This window comes from Triturus cristatus, chromosome 8, assembly GCF_964204655.1.
Source record: "Triturus cristatus chromosome 8, aTriCri1.1, whole genome shotgun sequence".
NCBI lineage: Eukaryota > Metazoa > Chordata > Amphibia > Caudata > Salamandridae > Triturus > Triturus cristatus.
In genome coordinates this window covers 583,605,449-583,623,180 of record NC_140591.1, presented here as the reverse complement: position 1 = coordinate 583,623,180, position 17,732 = coordinate 583,605,449, and the positions used below count along the sequence as shown (strand labels likewise).

Sequence of the window (17,732 nt, the reverse complement as noted above, 5' to 3'; positions counted from 1 at the left end):
TCGACACCCTAAAGGCCGCAATGTGCGCGGCTCCAGTACTCAAAGCACCCGACTACGCCCAGGAGTTTGTGGTCCAGACGGACGCCTCAGAACACGGCATCGGGGCAGTCCTCTCACAATACGACGACAAAGGCATAGATCAGCCCATAGCCTTCATCAGCCGAAGGTTACTGCCCCGGGAACAGCGGTGGAGCACAATTGAACGAGAGACGTTCGCCGTAGTCGGGGCTCTCAAAAAGCTACGGCCCTACCTGTTCGGAACACACTTCCGAGTGCAAACAGATCATCGACCCCTGCGGTGGTTGATGCAGATGCGAGGGGAAAAACCCAAGCTGCTACGCTGGTCCATCTCTCTCCAGGGGATGGATTTCACTGTGGAACATCGCCCCGGGACTGACCACGCCAACGCGGACGGCCTGTCCAGATTCTTCCGCTTCAGCGAGGAGAACTCCCAAGTGGATGGGTAGTTCTCCCCGCCTTTCAGCTGGGGGGGGGTGGGGGCACGTGTGAGACCGGCCGCGTGGCGTGGGCCCTCCCGACCAGCAAGTCACACTACAAACACGCCGAACCTCGTGGGCACGGCCTTCCGGCCTCCGTGGACCAACATCCCGAGGGACGACCAGATCCCCAACACGCATGCCCGGCCGAGGGAGAACGAAACCCCCCCCCCCCCCCTAAACCAGACCGAGAGGCGCCGACTCGGTCACACCTCTGGTCTCTTCCCGAGGGAGGTTTTGATCGGCCACCAGGCCCCCGGTGAGCGGGCGCCTCTCCTGCTGGGCGTCTGGAGTCCCTCCCGGACACATCTGAACAGATGAAGGGGCTGAGCGACAGGAAACCCCGACACACCGCCCCCCCAGGCACGAGACCCCTCTCCGCGAGGACTCCAGACTTCAAAGAGGAGGGGGGGGGGGGGGAGTATAACAAGGGGTGCTGAAGGGACGAGAGGCAGAGAAGACCTGGACTGACGAGAGCCTGCTGACCTGGTCGCGGCTCGATCGCTCACCGAACAGAAGAACGCTATCCGAACTCTGAAGCCACCTGAGCCCTGCTGACGCAGTCGCGGCTCCCCGAACTCTGAACCATCTGAGCCCTGCTGACGCCGTCGCGGCTCCCCGAACTCTGAACCATCTGAGCCCTGCTGACGCCGTCGCGGCTCCTTGAATTCTGAACCATCTGAGCCCTGCTGACGCCGTCGCGGCTCCCTGAACTACGACTCTCTGGTGCCTGCTGAGTGACCCGCGGCCCGCTCCTCCAAGAGAATCGGCAGAGATTGCCGAGAGAAGCAACATCCCCTCAGCTCGAGGATTGAGAGCTGTGCGCCGGATACCTCGCAGAGACACTGATTGAAAGACTGTCCCGCTACCCCTTTTCCCATCATCACAAGATCGCTGCCGCTTGTGGCATTAATTCTGCACCTGCCTGCCGGATCATAAAGATCCTTGACAACAACTGATAAAAGCTTATTGCCCTATAACGACCTACTGTGTGGTGTCCCTCTATCCGAAGAGAGAGTAAGCGCAGCGCGTGCGATCCTAGGTGCGAGACCCTTCCAGGAAGGGCCTCCCTGCTCTTGCTCGGCGTAATTCTGGGAAAGGTGGGCCTCAGGGTGGTCAGGAACCCATTCCGCAGCCTCCCCGGGGAACGCCTTCCAACAATTAGTGAAATATGTATTTATGAATGTCCAGTGTAAAGACAAAAGTCCACGATGTTGCCTGGGACGCAGAAAGAGGCATACAATCTGATGGCATTCCAAACGTACCATAGGGTGTAAAACCAGAGGACCAATAAAATCTTTGGAAATAAAAATAAAGTATTATATTTAAACTCAGGCAAATATATTAATGTAAAAAAGTATCCCATTGCAAGAAAGTTTTTTTTTTTTTTTTAAAAGCAAAGGGGTCTACAGTGCAGTAGTGGTCTGCAGTGACCTTCACAAGGGTGTTATCATAACCATGGGCCACGAGTGGGAAGTATTTAAGGTGGAGGTGAGCCACATGCAGTAGGATAGTGTGCAATGCCAGTGGAGTAGTACTAAAGTAACTGTCTCGATCTTATGCAAAACTACCTGAAAGAATGCCCAAGTAGTCGGCTCTTGTAGAGCTCTCACAATGCCTAGACTACTGCTAGTTCATGCCTAAACTACTTGGATAAACTACTCATACAGGGATACAAAGCGAGGAAATGACTCCTGTAAATCAAGAGAAAAAGAAGGTGATTTTGCTAGTACCATTGTGGTCTCTCAGAGCCAGGCTCCCTTGTTTGAGGGAATGGGCAGTGGGACCACGTTGAAGGATTCGTTAGGCTATAATTCAGAATTAAAATTATAGGTACCTTTTAGCAGTCATTGCATATTGCCACTATCTTTAGGATATGTACTTATTGTGGCAGTATGATGTACAAATTTAGTTCAAGGCTGAAACAAAAGAAGGACCAAAGAATGAATTGACAAATAACAGAAGTAAAAATTCAACCACAAACATACTAGTCCAAGATCGAGGTCTTCCTGCTAAAATGCTAATTATTGCAAAGTTCTCTTAGCAGTCTTTTTACGAGTACATCACTGAACTTTTAACCACCTTTTGAATGTGGTGTAGACCTCAAAATAAAGTCTGCGATTCCATGTGCTCGAATCGAGAAGGACACAACTGCCCCGCCCCCATCAAATACCAACTTGATTTCGAATTAAAATGAATTAAAACACGGTGTGAAAATCTATATTTATTGTGGCAGATAAACCATGACACGATGCTGTTACTCACATTCACATCAAAACATGACCTCCAATAAAGGCTGCATCTAAAATGATTACATTTCATTTTGTAAACAAGTGGCAACTTCGGTGCAACACAAACCAGCTGAAGATGTACGCCTGGATGCACCTAACTGGAAATCAAAGAGCTTTGCATAGACAGCGATCGCCGTTGCAGTGCAAGGGTCTCGTGCTGACAATTCTAGTTTTGAATACCCATCCACTGCAGTTGCACATTTAGCTACATTCTTGAAGTTCCGGGTTGGAATCAATGAGGTAAAGGGCATTTGTACATATTAATTAGAGTTATGTTATAGCTGTTGAATGAGCTACACATACATGACATCATTTAAATACTAGATGAAAACGTCACAGGCATAACCTTTACAAATACATCTCATGAAAAATAAGAACTGAGGAGAAACAAAAATACACCAGCACGTTTAAAATGCAAAGACTGACATAGTAACAGTTAAAAGGCCCTAGAGCATTAACTTAATCTCACTTATACCACAGGTGTACACGCCACAACTGTAACGCGTGCCAAAGCAGATTTCCGGCCCTAACCCTACATTTTGACGCACATAATCAGAATACAATTGCCAATTTACAGATCTGGAAAAAAAACATTAACAATGAGGTATACCCGGTCTTAACTGCTCTGATAAACATTTAAATACAAACAAGAGAGCCTGAGTTTCCATTAGCACGCACGTGAGCATTTTCCACCACATTATTTCTGTTAATAAATAGGAAACAAGACAGTTTTCGTGACTGCTTTTTGAAGGAACATTGATATAAGCAAATGCAAAACGAGCGAAATGTACAGTTTGGCTCTACAATGAACCGACATGACGTGTCCTTAAGTAACCTTAACGTCACATATCACACCATACAGGAAACATTTTTAAAAAGCACCCAATCGTTTATCAAGTATCAGAAACGGACAAGCCATAAATAATGAAATGCAATCAAGTACAGGAGAAAATGTGCAAACAGCGCAGCCTGTTTAACTGCGTTCTTTAACAAAAAATAACTTGTCTGGATATAAAATCCCTTTAATACCAGGGAAAATGTGAAGTTGGCCACAGTACCACGAAAAAAAGTATTTAAAAATTATAGTAACAAAAAATGCATTATTTCATTAATAGGTTTCTATTCTTAAAATTGAAAGATTAAATAATTCGGACTAAAATATTGATTAGATCATTTGTTTAGGTTTGAAAAACATAACATATACCTTGCAGTGGTATACAGTCTTAATTTCAGCAGCATACAAACTTCCTTACAAACTTTGGGGAAGAGTACGCATAAGGTCACATCAAGGAATACACTAGACCATCCAATGAATTTTAGAAAGTCATTAGACAACGTTTTTCCTCATATGCCAGGTTTCCATGTAAACAGCGTCAGTGAATGTCCACTTTTCATTATACCATCGACTACTGCTTTGTCGGGGCTTCAAAATTTTGCGGCAGAAAATGAGCAGATTTCACATCCAGTATTCGTGGCGGGCTATGAATCCTGGCTGCAATTTAAGCAAAATAAAATTAAATAAAAAAAATACTGCATTTTTATTTTCAAATAACATTACTTTGCTCATTTGGATACAATGGCGCCCTATTAAATGTAACAGTGTAAGCTGTTCATCACCGGGCCACGCACTTTATTTTCGTTATTACCACCTGCAGATAGTCGCACCTTAGCGTGTTGATCCTTTATCATAAAGTGACCCTAAAAGCCTATAAAATGAATCAAAAGAACAATGGAAAAGAAAGCTGAATGTCTTGGGTGGATGCCAGAGGCCAGCTATGACACTGCCGGTGAGGAATAGCAGATTGATTGAGGGTCTCTGTCCCTGGAACACCTTGGTTATAGAACCGAGAGGCAAGTGTATTAAATTATAGCATAGCACCAAAGTTGCATTACAGGCCACTGTTTTCACCCCCTATGCCACCCTAGACATAGGCCAGCAATATGCAAATTAGTCATGGTCCGGCTCCATAGGAACAGTCCAGCCTGAACTGCCGGACCAGGTACCCTCCAGATGGGAATACAACAACCCTATACAGCTTTCAACCTACTTAGATCTCAACAAAGAAGTATACCTTGAGTGATGGGGCAGAGAAAGCATGAGACCCATGTGACTAAGTAGGCTGCCTCAGGACTCAAGTTATACCTCACTGATGACTATTAAGTGTCCTAACTGCTCTGGGGTTGCTAGTGCGCCTGTCTGGAGGAGAACCCAACTCAGCAATTTGGGCTAGACTGTTCCTACTGGAGCGGGACCATGAACAATTTACATAAGGCTACGTCTAAGAGTGGCATAGTGAGAGAAAAATGGCAGCCTAGAATGCAGCCGGAGCAACTGGCAATGGTTGAGGTTAATTTAAGCATTCCATTCATCAGATTTTCGCTGCAGTTGACACCTTAAGTGTGACAGGTATGCCCAGGCATGCGGGTCTTGTGCTCAGTGCTATAGAACTCAGTCTTATCGGTGAGTTAAGCTTAAAATAGGTCGAAACCGGTCTGGGGTTGCTGGTGTTCCCATCTGAAGGGCATCTGGCCTGGCAGTTAGGGCTGGAGCAAGGCCAACAGTGATTTGTACATGGCAGGTCTCTTTCTAGAGTGGCATAGTGGGTGGAGGACAATGGACTGGAATGGAACTCTGGGCGATTGCCAGTGGCAGATATTAAATCAAGCATCCACCTTGTTGTTTGTTGCAACAAAGTAACTCTGAAGGGGGAGGGAGCATGATCAGCCAGCGCCACTTGTGGAATATTTAAAACGTCAGTTCCCACTCTAGTGTCAGCCTAAGTATATGAGCACTATCACAACGCCCCTTCTCCTTTAAAGGTGTTAAGGGCATGTTTCTAGTTCAACGTACTTTGCCATGCCCAATTTGAAATGGCCAAATCTTAATTTTATTTTTTTAAATGCTGCCTTTTAAATGATTTTTAAATCCTACATCACATGAAGTTATTCTGTAGCATACCACAAAGGAGACATCCTACTATAACATTATAGCTCTGTGTGACGGCTTTACTAGTGTTTAAAGACTGAACTCTAGTTATAGACCTGAGCCGCAGGAGAGGGTGTATAACAAGGGAAAGGGCCTTTAACAAGCGGTAGAGGTAAATGGAGAAGGGGTATAATTGTATTACAATCCACCCACCGAGGGGAGGATGTTAAAAAGCAAGAAACTGACAAGTAGTGGAAAGTTGGAGCTATGGTCTGTACCAGTCATTATTGGCCCGGAGCCACTCCATTGTTTTGAATCGTGCTTCCAACATTACAATGTTCTAATGTGTTTAATTTTAGCGAGAATCGAATTGCTGGAAACCTCTTCATTACAACTGCAGGACAAAGGCCGAACTAAAATGTCAGTCTAATAAATGTCAATTTATGTACATGATAGTCACCTCTGTACATTTTCAGCACGCATACTGAATGTCATATTTAACAAATACATACCATTTTTGTTGAATTTGTAAAACGGAAGCTCGCTAGTAGTTTTCCAAACCGAAATGTTATAATTGTTTTGGCTGCATGGCTTTAACGTCGTTTTATGGGAATGTAGGATCGTGTCTAACAACTCCATCTCCAAAACCTGATTATTGCCCTCAAATGCAGGAAACTCCTAAGTGCAAAGAAACAGCATTGTGATTAAATGCTCATTTTCGCATACAAATTGTTCTCTGATCCCATACTTTAATACCTAGCAAGCAGCACGCATACGGGCAAACCAGGTACTTATTGCAGTATTGTTAATTAGGATCACAAAACTCATTTTACATAAATCATCCACGCAAACGCAAAGCTGCCCATCCTCTTGTGAAAGGTCCAGGAACCAGTGTGAGAGGAGATAAACCACCTGGGCCATCCTCCTTTCCCCACTTCTATATAGGACACAAAATGTTTTAATTGGTCTCCAACTTTATTCGGTCTTCTTTCAATTTGTGAATTGGTGCGTGAAAAGACTGGAAGGGGTGATCGTATGGATACAGGAAGTGGAACATTGGGTGCCTAATGTTATTCATCTACCAGCCTCATCACGCGCTATGGTGCAATTCTGGAAAATGTCTCATTTCGCAGTAGAACCTATAGATCAACTCGGGGAAATAAGGTCATGTGCTAGCCGAGTGGAAATGGCAAAATATACCCTGGATTTTATAACGAGTTTCTATTGGTGGGTAGGCCCTCGGACTAAATACCTCAATGGAGACTGCATAGTTATGAACTTTAGACTCACAGTTAGAGAGAGCTGGGGGCTGATACAATAATCAAACTGAAGCTTAATACGTCCAGTCCCAGTAAGTCTTTGTGCCCTGGTTTTTTCCAGTCTCCTGAGGCTAGTTGTAAGGCGTTCTGGGGTAAGTCTATGCCATTTTTAGGTCGAGCCTAGAGCAGCGCATGCGCTACTGCTCGACTTTTAATAAGGGGCTTTTCAAAGTGCTACCCACAAGCTTTTCCTGGCCTAAAGCTTGCATGCATGTGCACGTGACGCGCGCAGCCACCATCTGCCTTTCTTATCTAATTAAACCTTGTTCTAATGGCTCCTCTGCTCGCACTCCCCCTCCCTTCTCCCCCTCCCTCCTCGTCAGATTTATTTAGGCTCCTCTGCTTGCACTACCCCCTCCCTTCTCCCCCCGCTATTCTCATCACCTCTGCTTGCACTACCCCCTCCTTCCTCCCCCGCCCCGCTTATTTCTTTACTTTTGTTCAATCGCGGCCCACGCGCTTAACTTTAACCATGTTAAAAGTAAAGCGCCGGTGCCGCAATTGCTGCAAAAGTGAAGAAATAAAAAACATCGATTTCTTTACTTTTGCTGCAATCGCAGCACCGGCGCTTTACTTTAACCATGTTAAAAGTAAAGCGCCGGTGCCGCGATTGTAGCTAAAGTAAAGAAATAGAAAAAAAACATGTTTCTTTAATTTTGTGCAGTCGCGGCACCCGTTGTAACCTCATTAATCGGGACACCCTCCGTGCTGCAGCCCCTCCCATTAAACTATGTAAACAAGTGTTGGCACCTCACACGCAAACTGTTCACACCCTCCCACCGCAGCTGCGAGATGGGCTTCGTGGCGGGCTGGTTGTTGGAAAACCACTCCCACACTAGAAGGGGTGGTGGTGGTCTTCCGGACACACTGTGGTAGCTTGGCTCGAGTGGTCAGGAAACAGGCGCAGTGCTAAGCATACAATATACCCATACAATAACCATGCGTGCATCCGTTCCAAAAACGACTACACCGTAAAAATTATGAAAATATTCTTTCTTTATCTTTTTCTCTTAGTTGCTGATTGGAAAAATAAATAGGTCAATCACAATATACAAGTTTCAATTAGTGCAGGTCAAATAAATATTGGCTGTTTGATGAAATAAATAGGGGTGATCATAAATAACAGGGCATAAATACAAGGGCAATATATACAGACAATTAAATACTTTGAGGCAATAAATACTGTATCAATAAATATTGTACACCAACAAGTCCTGTGGACCTATAAATATAGTGCAGCAATAAATAGGTAAAAACTCAATAAATACAGTATCCCCAATAAATAATTACAAGTATACAGCACCCCTCATATAATCAGATGACACTTCAATTCTTAAGGGCTGATATGGCCCAGGCACAGCTTGTAGGGTTGTGGAAGGCTTGAGGGGGGCTACTCCCTGGCTGGGACAAGGCTGAGGCCTAAGCTGAGGTAGATCAAAGGGGGGAATACCAGTGCCCTGGCTTTCTCTCTCCACACAACCTCTCTAGGTTAGTCCCAGTTCACCCCAGGCACAGTCAGGTTGGTTTCAGCACCTCCCTAGCCCCTTAGAGCAGTCTCTCAGGTCTCCACAGGGCCTTAGGCGCCCTCTACTCCACTTACTGCCCTTTTTCTGATGTTCCGACGCCGCTGGAGTCGTGTCGACGCCGTGAGGCGGTTCCGGTTCGGTCTCGGCGGCCTCGGCACAATGTCAGTTCTTTGACGACGCCGGCAGGCGGTTCCGGTCCGATGTCGGTGGCCTCGGTTCGATCTCGACCTCCGATTCGACGGCGTCGGGCAGTCTCTTCACGATGTCGACTTCGGGCGGCTCCGGTCCGATGGCGCTCTCGGCTCCGATGACGTCGGCCGGCCTGGCCTCGATGTCGACTTCCGGCGACTCCGGGGTGCGATCCTCACCCCCGACCTCCGGTGCTCCTCCTCACAGGCTCCGGGCGACTCCGGAGTGCGACCCTCACTCCCGACCTCCGGTTCACCTCTACCTCGGTCTCCGACGACTCCGGAGGGCGGACTTCACTCCTCCGATGACGCCGCTCGCTCGACCTCGGTTCACTTCCTCCTCGACCTCTGGTATTCCTCTCGACCCCCGTCGGCGCCCTCTCACGACCTCAGGCGGCTCCGGGTACGACGTCTGCTACTTCAGTCAGCGCCGCTTCTCCACCTCGGGCTCCAGGTCTTCAGGCTACTCGACGCCGGACTCCAGGGAAACCAGTTCTCAGGTCAGAATCTTGCTGTTTTCTTGGTTCTAAGGCCTGTTCCTGCTGTCCAGGTCCTTAGGATGGTTTTCTTCTGTCTTCTTCCCACACAGGGCTATAGGCTGGGATCCATCAGTAGGGACAAGTATCAAGGGTGGGTTTATGGACCCCACTCCAGGCACAAGTTTCCACCCCTGCTGCTTCACTCCTTCCTCCTTCACTGTTGTGCTCCTCTCTCTTCACCAGTCAGGTGCCAACTGCCAGCTCCAACTGCCAACTGCCTCTCTTATCCTCCCAACATTCTAAACCGCCTCCAACGGTCACAGGGTTCTGGAAGCTCCTGGAATGTTCTGGAAGGTGCTGGTAGGTTCCAGTGGATGCTGGTGATGTCACAGGTGGCCACCATTTTGTGCTTCAGGCCCTCAGGCAGAAGTTTTCAGGGGTAATTAAAATGGCTCCCTGAATCTGCATCAATATGAAAAATGAAAACAACTGAGGGAAAAAGGGCCAAGTCCTACACAACCCCCTTCCAGCCAAAAGCCAGGGTAGACCGATCAATGCCTTGATGGTCTTCCCTGCTTGGGGCGAGAAAAGGTGGACGCAGGCCCGCAACGGCAGGAGCACCCGCAAGTTCTCCTCCGCTCTGGAACCCAATGGTTCCCTAACAAACCTCCCTGGACCAACAAAACCACCCCACGGGGGCTCCCTAGCTAGTGGTGGCCAGGACCGGCCCCTGGGCCATCCAGATGTCTCTGGCCCGGGTGATCTCGCGGAGTGGGGGGCAGTAGCCCCAGGCCTGTAGTGCCCATTGACCACTCCGGTCCTCCTCCTTGCAGTCCTAAACTGCCTCTGGTCCTTCTTCCTGGGGTTCACACCCTTAGGCTGACCAGCCTTCCGGGGCGAGGCTCTCCTCCCCCTAACTCTCCTTCTGGGATTCCTCACCCTACCCTGCGAGGCACCCTCAGACCAACACTTCCTCCTCAGTCTAGGGCCTTGACCCCTCAACTGATCCTTCAACCTAGGGTCTAGACCCTTAGGCTGAGTCGGTGCCCGAGGCGAGACCTTCCTCCCTCTGCACCCCCTTCCAGATTTCAGCACCCTCCTACCGGGAAAAGTACCCCTGGAAGTCAATTTCGGGGGGACCCGGTTAACCGAGGCCCCACCCGCCAGGTCAGGCAACCCCTGAGCCTGGCATCCCAGCCCAGAACCTAAACCCTGAAACTGGGCCAACCCCAGAACCTCAGGCGCGCTAGTTACAGTCGCCCTGGGTCCTCCTGACACTAGGGGCTCCCCTGCACTGGAGGGCACATCGGGACAGCCTAGGCTCCCAACCTGGGGCTCCCTTGAGGAACTCTCCCGGCCCTGAGACTTCGGTTGGGGCACCTCGGGACACCTCCCCGTCTCACGCCTTCCTACAGATAGGTCGTGAGGCCCTACAACCCTCTCTCCCTGGGACCTAGCTGGGCTATCTGCCACTTCTCTCACCTCGCTGGGTTGGAAGATCCCTGCACTACCCCCTTCAGGTTCACACCCCAATGCCTCCTCAGACACCCTGGTGATGTCTTCCTGGGGTAAATATACTTCTAGCTCCTGTGAAGCTTCTGGTATGCTGCCACCAGTGTCCTCGCTGGACACACTCATCTGGAGGGCACGCAGCTTCATCTCCTTCATCCAAAGCTCGTGCGCCATCCTTTTCTCCTCCATCTCTTTCTCCAGCCTTGCTAAGTCCCACGTGAGCTGTCTTTCCTCCCTCCGGTCTGTTAACTTCCTGACTTGGGCCACAGTGTACGTTTTTAAATCTTCTAGTACAAACTCCATCTTGCCCACTCAGGTTAGAGGACAGGTTTTGTGCAGTAACAATGCAGGGGGGTACCTTTAGTAATACCTCCTCCCACCACCAGAGTAAATTTGGAAAAAACAAAAACCCACAATTAGGAAGGCCGCTCTTGAGAAAACTCCCGGTGTAGGCCTATGGACTACCCACAGTTATTGTTGAGTATATGTAGGCACAGCTCTATCCCACCGCTGCCACCAATTTATGTTGGAAAACCACTCCCACACTAGAAGGGGTGGTGGTGGTCTTCCGGACACACTGTGGTAGCTTGGCTCGAGTGGTCAGGAAACAGGCGCAGTGCTAAGCATACAATATACCCATACAATAACCATGCGTGCATCCGTTCCAAAAACGACTCTACACCGTAAAAATTATGAAAATATTCTTTCTTTATCTTTTTCTCTTAGTTGCTGATTGGAAAAATAAATAGGTCAATCACAATATACAAGTTTCAATTAGTGCAGGTCAAATAAATATTGGCTGTTTGATGAAATAAATAGGGGTGATCATAAATAACAGGGCATAAATACAAGGGCAATATATACAGACAATTAAATACTTTGAGGCAATAAATACTGTATCAATAAATATTGTACACCAACAAGTCCTGTGGACCTATAAATATAGTGCAGCAATAAATAGGTAAAAACTCAATAAATACAGTATCCCCAATAAATAATTACAAGTATACAGCACCCCTCATATAATCAGATGACACTTCAATTCTTAAGGGCTGATATGGCCCAGGCACAGCTTGTAGGGTTGTGGAAGGCTTGAGGGGGGCTACTCCCTGGCTGGGACAAGGCTGAGGCCTAAGCTGAGGTAGATCAAAGGGGGGAATACCAGTGCCCTGGCTTTCTCTCTCCACACAACCTCTCTAGGTTAGTCCCAGTTCACCCCAGGCACAGTCAGGTTGGTTTCAGCACCTCCCTAGCCCCTTAGAGCAGTCTCTCAGGTCTCCACAGGGCCTTAGGCGCCCTCTACTCCACTTACTGCCCTTTTTCTGATGTTCCGACGCCGCTGGAGTCGTGTCGACGCCGTGAGGCGGTTCCGGTTCGGTCTCGGCGGCCTCGGCACAATGTCAGTTCTTTGACGACGCCGGCAGGCGGTTCCGGTCCGATGTCGGTGGCCTCGGTTCGATCTCGACCTCCGATTCGACGGCGTCGGGCAGTCTCTTCACGATGTCGACTTCGGGCGGCTCCGGTCCGATGGCGCTCTCGGCTCCGATGACGTCGGCCGGCCTGGCCTCGATGTCGACTTCCGGCGACTCCGGGGTGCGATCCTCACCCCCGACCTCCGGTGCTCCTCCTCACAGGCTCCGGGCGACTCCGGAGTGCGACCCTCACTCCCGACCTCCGGTTCACCTCTACCTCGGTCTCCGACGACTCCGGAGGGCGGACTTCACTCCTCCGATGACGCCGCTCGCTCGACCTCGGTTCACTTCCTCCTCGACCTCTGGTATTCCTCTCGACCCCCGTCGGCGCCCTCTCACGACCTCAGGCGGCTCCGGGTACGACGTCTGCTACTTCAGTCAGCGCCGCTTCTCCACCTCGGGCTCCAGGTCTTCAGGCTACTCGACGCCGGACTCCAGGGAAACCAGTTCTCAGGTCAGAATCTTGCTGTTTTCTTGGTTCTAAGGCCTGTTCCTGCTGTCCAGGTCCTTAGGATGGTTTTCTTCTGTCTTCTTCCCACACAGGGCTATAGGCTGGGATCCATCAGTAGGGACAAGTATCAAGGGTGGGTTTATGGACCCCACTCCAGGCACAAGTTTCCACCCCTGCTGCTTCACTCCTTCCTCCTTCACTGTTGTGCTCCTCTCTCTTCACCAGTCAGGTGCCAACTGCCAGCTCCAACTGCCAACTGCCTCTCTTATCCTCCCAACATTCTAAACCGCCTCCAACGGTCACAGGGTTCTGGAAGCTCCTGGAATGTTCTGGAAGGTGCTGGTAGGTTCCAGTGGATGCTGGTGATGTCACAGGTGGCCACCATTTTGTGCTTCAGGCCCTCAGGCAGAAGTTTTCAGGGGTAATTAAAATGGCTCCCTGAATCTGCATCAATATGAAAAATGAAAACAACTGAGGGAAAAAGGGCCAAGTCCTACACTGGTCAATGCTTACAAATAGCTGCCAAGGTTTCAGATTGCTATGTGTGACATTTTGATAATTTTAGCGCAATTTTGAGTGACATTTCAACGACTATGTGACATTTTCTTGAGTGGCCCGAAGTCACCCCGACACAAAACGAGTTAGCGCGCTAATGAACTACTGAGCAGGCAGACTGACTGCACAGTTCTCGGTTGCAGGCAGCTCATGATGATGACTGCAGCGCACTTTCATAACATAGCAAGACAGGGCCAACTACGGGGATACCGACTCTTGTCACTCAGGCACAATAATTAGCTTGTCTGTGAGGGGGGGGGGGGGGGGGCAGCCCATGGCCGGCCCGCACTTGTGGACTCCTGCGGCAAACAACGCATGGATGAATGATTCTGGCGTACACACTGGACTGGTGGCAGTGTCTAGGGTGAGGACGACCTCTCCTGCATTCGCCGCGGTCTGTGTTTTACATCCGCCAGTTCCTACTGGGGTCAAGTCTGTCTGGACGTGGGATCAAGTAATACCACCGCTGTGCGGGCGGTTCTTCCATGTTCCCAGCAGCAGGTAATGCACGAGTCAGCCTCTGCCCTCTGGTGTGATTGGGTCCGTCCAGTCCCGGGTTCACATTCACAATCCGCCACGGTGTCATTGCCCACTGCAAACGTCTTAAAATTCCACCCGCTGGAGCAGCGGGTAATCATTAGTCATCATTTGTTGTGACAAACTAAACACTGTCCGGGCATTGGGCATCACCAGCACTGACATCTGATGTCAGTCTATGTAATGTGCCGTGTGGTGTCCGGTGTACTTCACAACAAACTTATTTATAGAGCGGCGGTATGCAGGATATCCGAGGGGGCAGGTAAATCGAGCTATAATCAGTTTATAGCGCGTTAGCTTTCACTTTCTCCATGCTGCTCTGACTGAGACCTCCTCTCACTGCCTGCAGTGCGCTACTTAAAAATAACTTGTTTCTATTGACATCCGATCGGTTCCTTTAGACACTGTTTACAATTAGTTAAAATCAGTACTAACGATTTGACCAGATCCTTTTTAGCTATTATGCATTCAAGAGACCTCAGTTGGACAACTGGCCACTTATGCGAGTAGTGAGGTAGATATTAAACAGGAAGTCGTCCCTCGTGTTAGACACCATATCATGTTCCATCCAGACTATTGGCGTCACACCCAGTAGGCTCCGTCATCCTCAAAATGAAACGATTTGTTTGAAGAAAAAGAAAACTGGCACTTGTGTTCCACTCTTTCCCTATTTATTTATGCTCTTGAAGAAAAGAATAGTGGGAATATTACAGAAACCTATCAAAGAATCTGTCATCTGCAAATGGTGGTAGAGCCCCATCCTGTAACCTGAAACTAGTATGCGCACAAAGTAGTAGAAATTTCATTTCGTGAAGTTATACACTATTGGTCTACAAATTGTATGCAACAATGCTTGTAAATATAGGCAACTTAGCTCTTATACACATTAGGGTGAAAGTTATTAAAGCCCTAGTCATATTTCATCACATATCACTGTCAGATTAATCTAAACCCTCCTTAAACAGTTAGTGGTGCTTTAAATGAAACTCTTGGTTTCAGCGTCCTCCTAGCAACAGGTCCATGGGATTTACCCGTGCCCCTACACTGTTAGCTTATTCACATTTCTATGCACAGTCATCTATGAAGCTCCCCTCCTGTTTTTCTACCCAGGACAGTGTGCAGTACTTCATGTAGATCTGTTGACTGGGTGTGAGTGTGATTGGTTCTGATGCTCCGTCCATCACCACCCCCTTTTATACCGCTTTGTTCGCCATAAGTTGGCAGGGTATGCTCAGACATTGAGTCCCTTGCTCACTGCCACTGGATCTAAGCAAGCCTGGCTGAAGACGGCTGAAATGCCAGAAACCGGTCCTAGGAAGCTCGTCTCCGGTCCAGGGAAGGCATGGCTTGGCAATTCGGGCTGGACTGTTCCCATGAGGCACAGGGTCAGACTGATTTGCATATGGCCATGTCTGAACTGGGGTGGCAGAGTGGGCTAAAGAATGGTGATTGATCAAACCCAGATCTGTTGACTGGGTGTGAGTGTTTGATTGGTTCTGATGCTCCGTCCATCACCACCCCCTTTTGTACCTAAATGTAAGAAGGGCACAGAACCTTAATTCTGTATTTCCTCCTTCCTTACTGATTGGACACTGCAACATAATTTATCTTTCTAGCTACATTTCAGCGCCACCACAGCATCACTCAGGGGCCCGGCACGGCATCACTCAGGGGCCCCGCACAGCATCACTCAGGGGCCCCGCACAGCGTCACTCAGGGGCCCCGCACAGCGTCACTCAGGGGCCCGGCACAGCGTCACTCAGGGGCCCGGCACAGCGTCACTCAGGGGCCCGGCACAGCGTCACTCAGGGGCCCGGCACAGCGTCACTCAGGGGCCCGGCACAGCGTCACTCAGGGGCCCGGCACAGCGTCACTCAGGGGCCCGGCACAGCGTCACTCAGGGGCCCGGCACAGCGTCACTCAGGGGCCCGGCACAGCGTCACTCAGGGGCCCGGCACAGCGTCACTCAGGGGCCCGGCACAGCGTCACTCAGGGGCCCGGCACAGCGTCACTCAGGGGCCCGGCACAGCGTCACATAGCGCCACAACAGCATCACTCCACACCACCACAGCATCACTCGGCATCGCCTTTGCAATAGTACACCACCACATCATCACTCAGCATGACCCAAGTATCATTCAGCATCACCTCAGCATCGTCTCAGCACCAGTCACCACCACCACTACCACTACTACCACCTCAACATCACCTCAGCCTGCTCTTGGAATGTGCCATCTGTTGATTCTCCCATAGCATCTGGACCTCTGCTAGCGTTATAATACAGGTACTAGTTCACAACCTTCAACCTCCAATTGTTTATGCTACCTCAAAAAAAAAAAACTTTAACAACCATTGGAATAGGCAAAAACAAGTTGCCAGTATTGCAAGAACAAAAGAAAAATGAGGACATTTTTTATTGTACATACATTTTTTTTAATATGGTTGTTCTGTTGGACATAATGCCTTCTTGGTCATATACAAGGTAACAAAAATGCTTCTGGCACTTTATTACAACTTTTCAGCATGCTGCACAGCAGCCACACTTCTCTACAGCACAGCTTAAACACATTGCCAAAGTCAATAGCTCTGCCTAAACACCTATAAAGCCCCAAAGGCGAGAACTATTGCCAATGCTTGTTCTGTTTCAGAACCAGCTGACGGTTGTTCATCTATTAACCGTTTCTCGGTTCTATCAAATTTAGCTGCAAATGACTGACTTAAGGGGACTGTCTCCAGGCTCATCTCAGACAGCAATTAATTTGTGGAACCATTGGATAACACTGGTGGCCCTACTCTCTAGCTCCATGGAGTTCGATGCTAGTCCTATATTATAACCCGCCGTAGCGGGCTATACCGGCTATTAAAGGGCCGCTCCCGTGTTAAAGGTCGAGCCGAAAACGAGGGACTTTAACAAGGGACGGGACTTTAATGGCCGGTATAGCCCTGCTACAAAGGGCTATAAGGCTATTAGAACATTCTGCCACTAGAGGGCAGAATGTTCCAACAAATAAAACAAAGGCCTCTCGAAGCTTGAGGGGATTTAAATCCCCTCGAACTCCGAGAGGCCTTTGTAAAACATTGGAATGTTGCTCTGCGGGCCTTTACCGGCTGGTAGGAGCAGGGAGCACTCCATTGTCATCAATGGAGCTCCCAACATTCCAGTATTCTAATATATGCCAACGTAATAATTTTATAACATCATTCTTGAATAATAGTGTTTAACAGGTGCGACTGCCAAACTAGGCCAGGGAAACGGGGTTGAACACATTCACATGTTTTGCATTGTTTTGCTCCAAGAAAAGTGAGCCACTGAAGACATTTTTTGCAATTGCCTTATTTGTCATACAATTCCAGCTGTATCCTCTGCCTCTGGCAGGTATAACAATTTGGTTTAATGTTTTGCTTAATTGTTCGATCAGCCCTATTGATAATAGTCTTAATTATGCATTCACTCTTGAATAAGTCAGTAATTTCAGCTTGGTCATAATTAACCTTTAGAAAAACGATTTCTTTGTTAAAAATAATTCCAACGATCACATACTATTTTTTTCCCATTAATGAGGTGGAACATAGATACTCAAGTAAGCGAAGGGTTTTAATGTGCCCTTTACAGTGGATTGTAACGCTAGGTCGAGAGAAACGTCCACTACATTAGCACCCAACTCTTAATGTTTTTGATACAACTGATATTGCATCGACTCGGGACTCGCAGTGGAAAATGCTGTATGATTTTTGTTTAATTAACTTGTGATTTCTGTAATACCTTCGAGCTTAGAGGACCAATATATGAGAGGTTGCTCCTCTAAAATCTACTACATATATGTCCCGAGGAGCCTGCCTACTGATATTACAAGCGGCTCTACAAGCAAGCATATTTAGCTACCACAACCTCTTTACTGTCTCCATTGTAACCCCCAAAGATAGATATAAGGTGGTATTTGAGGAACAAATTAAACAAACTATTAAAGAGAATAGGAGG

General features: G+C 48.4%; 1 protein-coding gene across 1 annotated transcript in view; it reads right to left on the bottom strand.

Moving 5' to 3' along the window:
* Positions 1 to 2,708: 2,708 nt before the first annotated feature.
* BORA (BORA aurora kinase A activator) overlaps positions 2,709 to 17,732 on the bottom strand; it is a 380,772-nt gene continuing 365,748 nt past the window's right edge. The window contains exons 12-13 of the mRNA XM_085621999.1: positions 6,227 to 6,392; positions 2,709 to 4,280 (exon numbers count right to left, since the gene is read on the bottom strand). Of these exons, the coding sequence (XP_085478125.1) occupies positions 4,195 to 4,280; positions 6,227 to 6,392 (252 nt within the window). The 3' untranslated portion in view covers positions 2,709 to 4,194. The remainder of the gene's footprint in view (positions 4,281 to 6,226; positions 6,393 to 17,732) is intronic.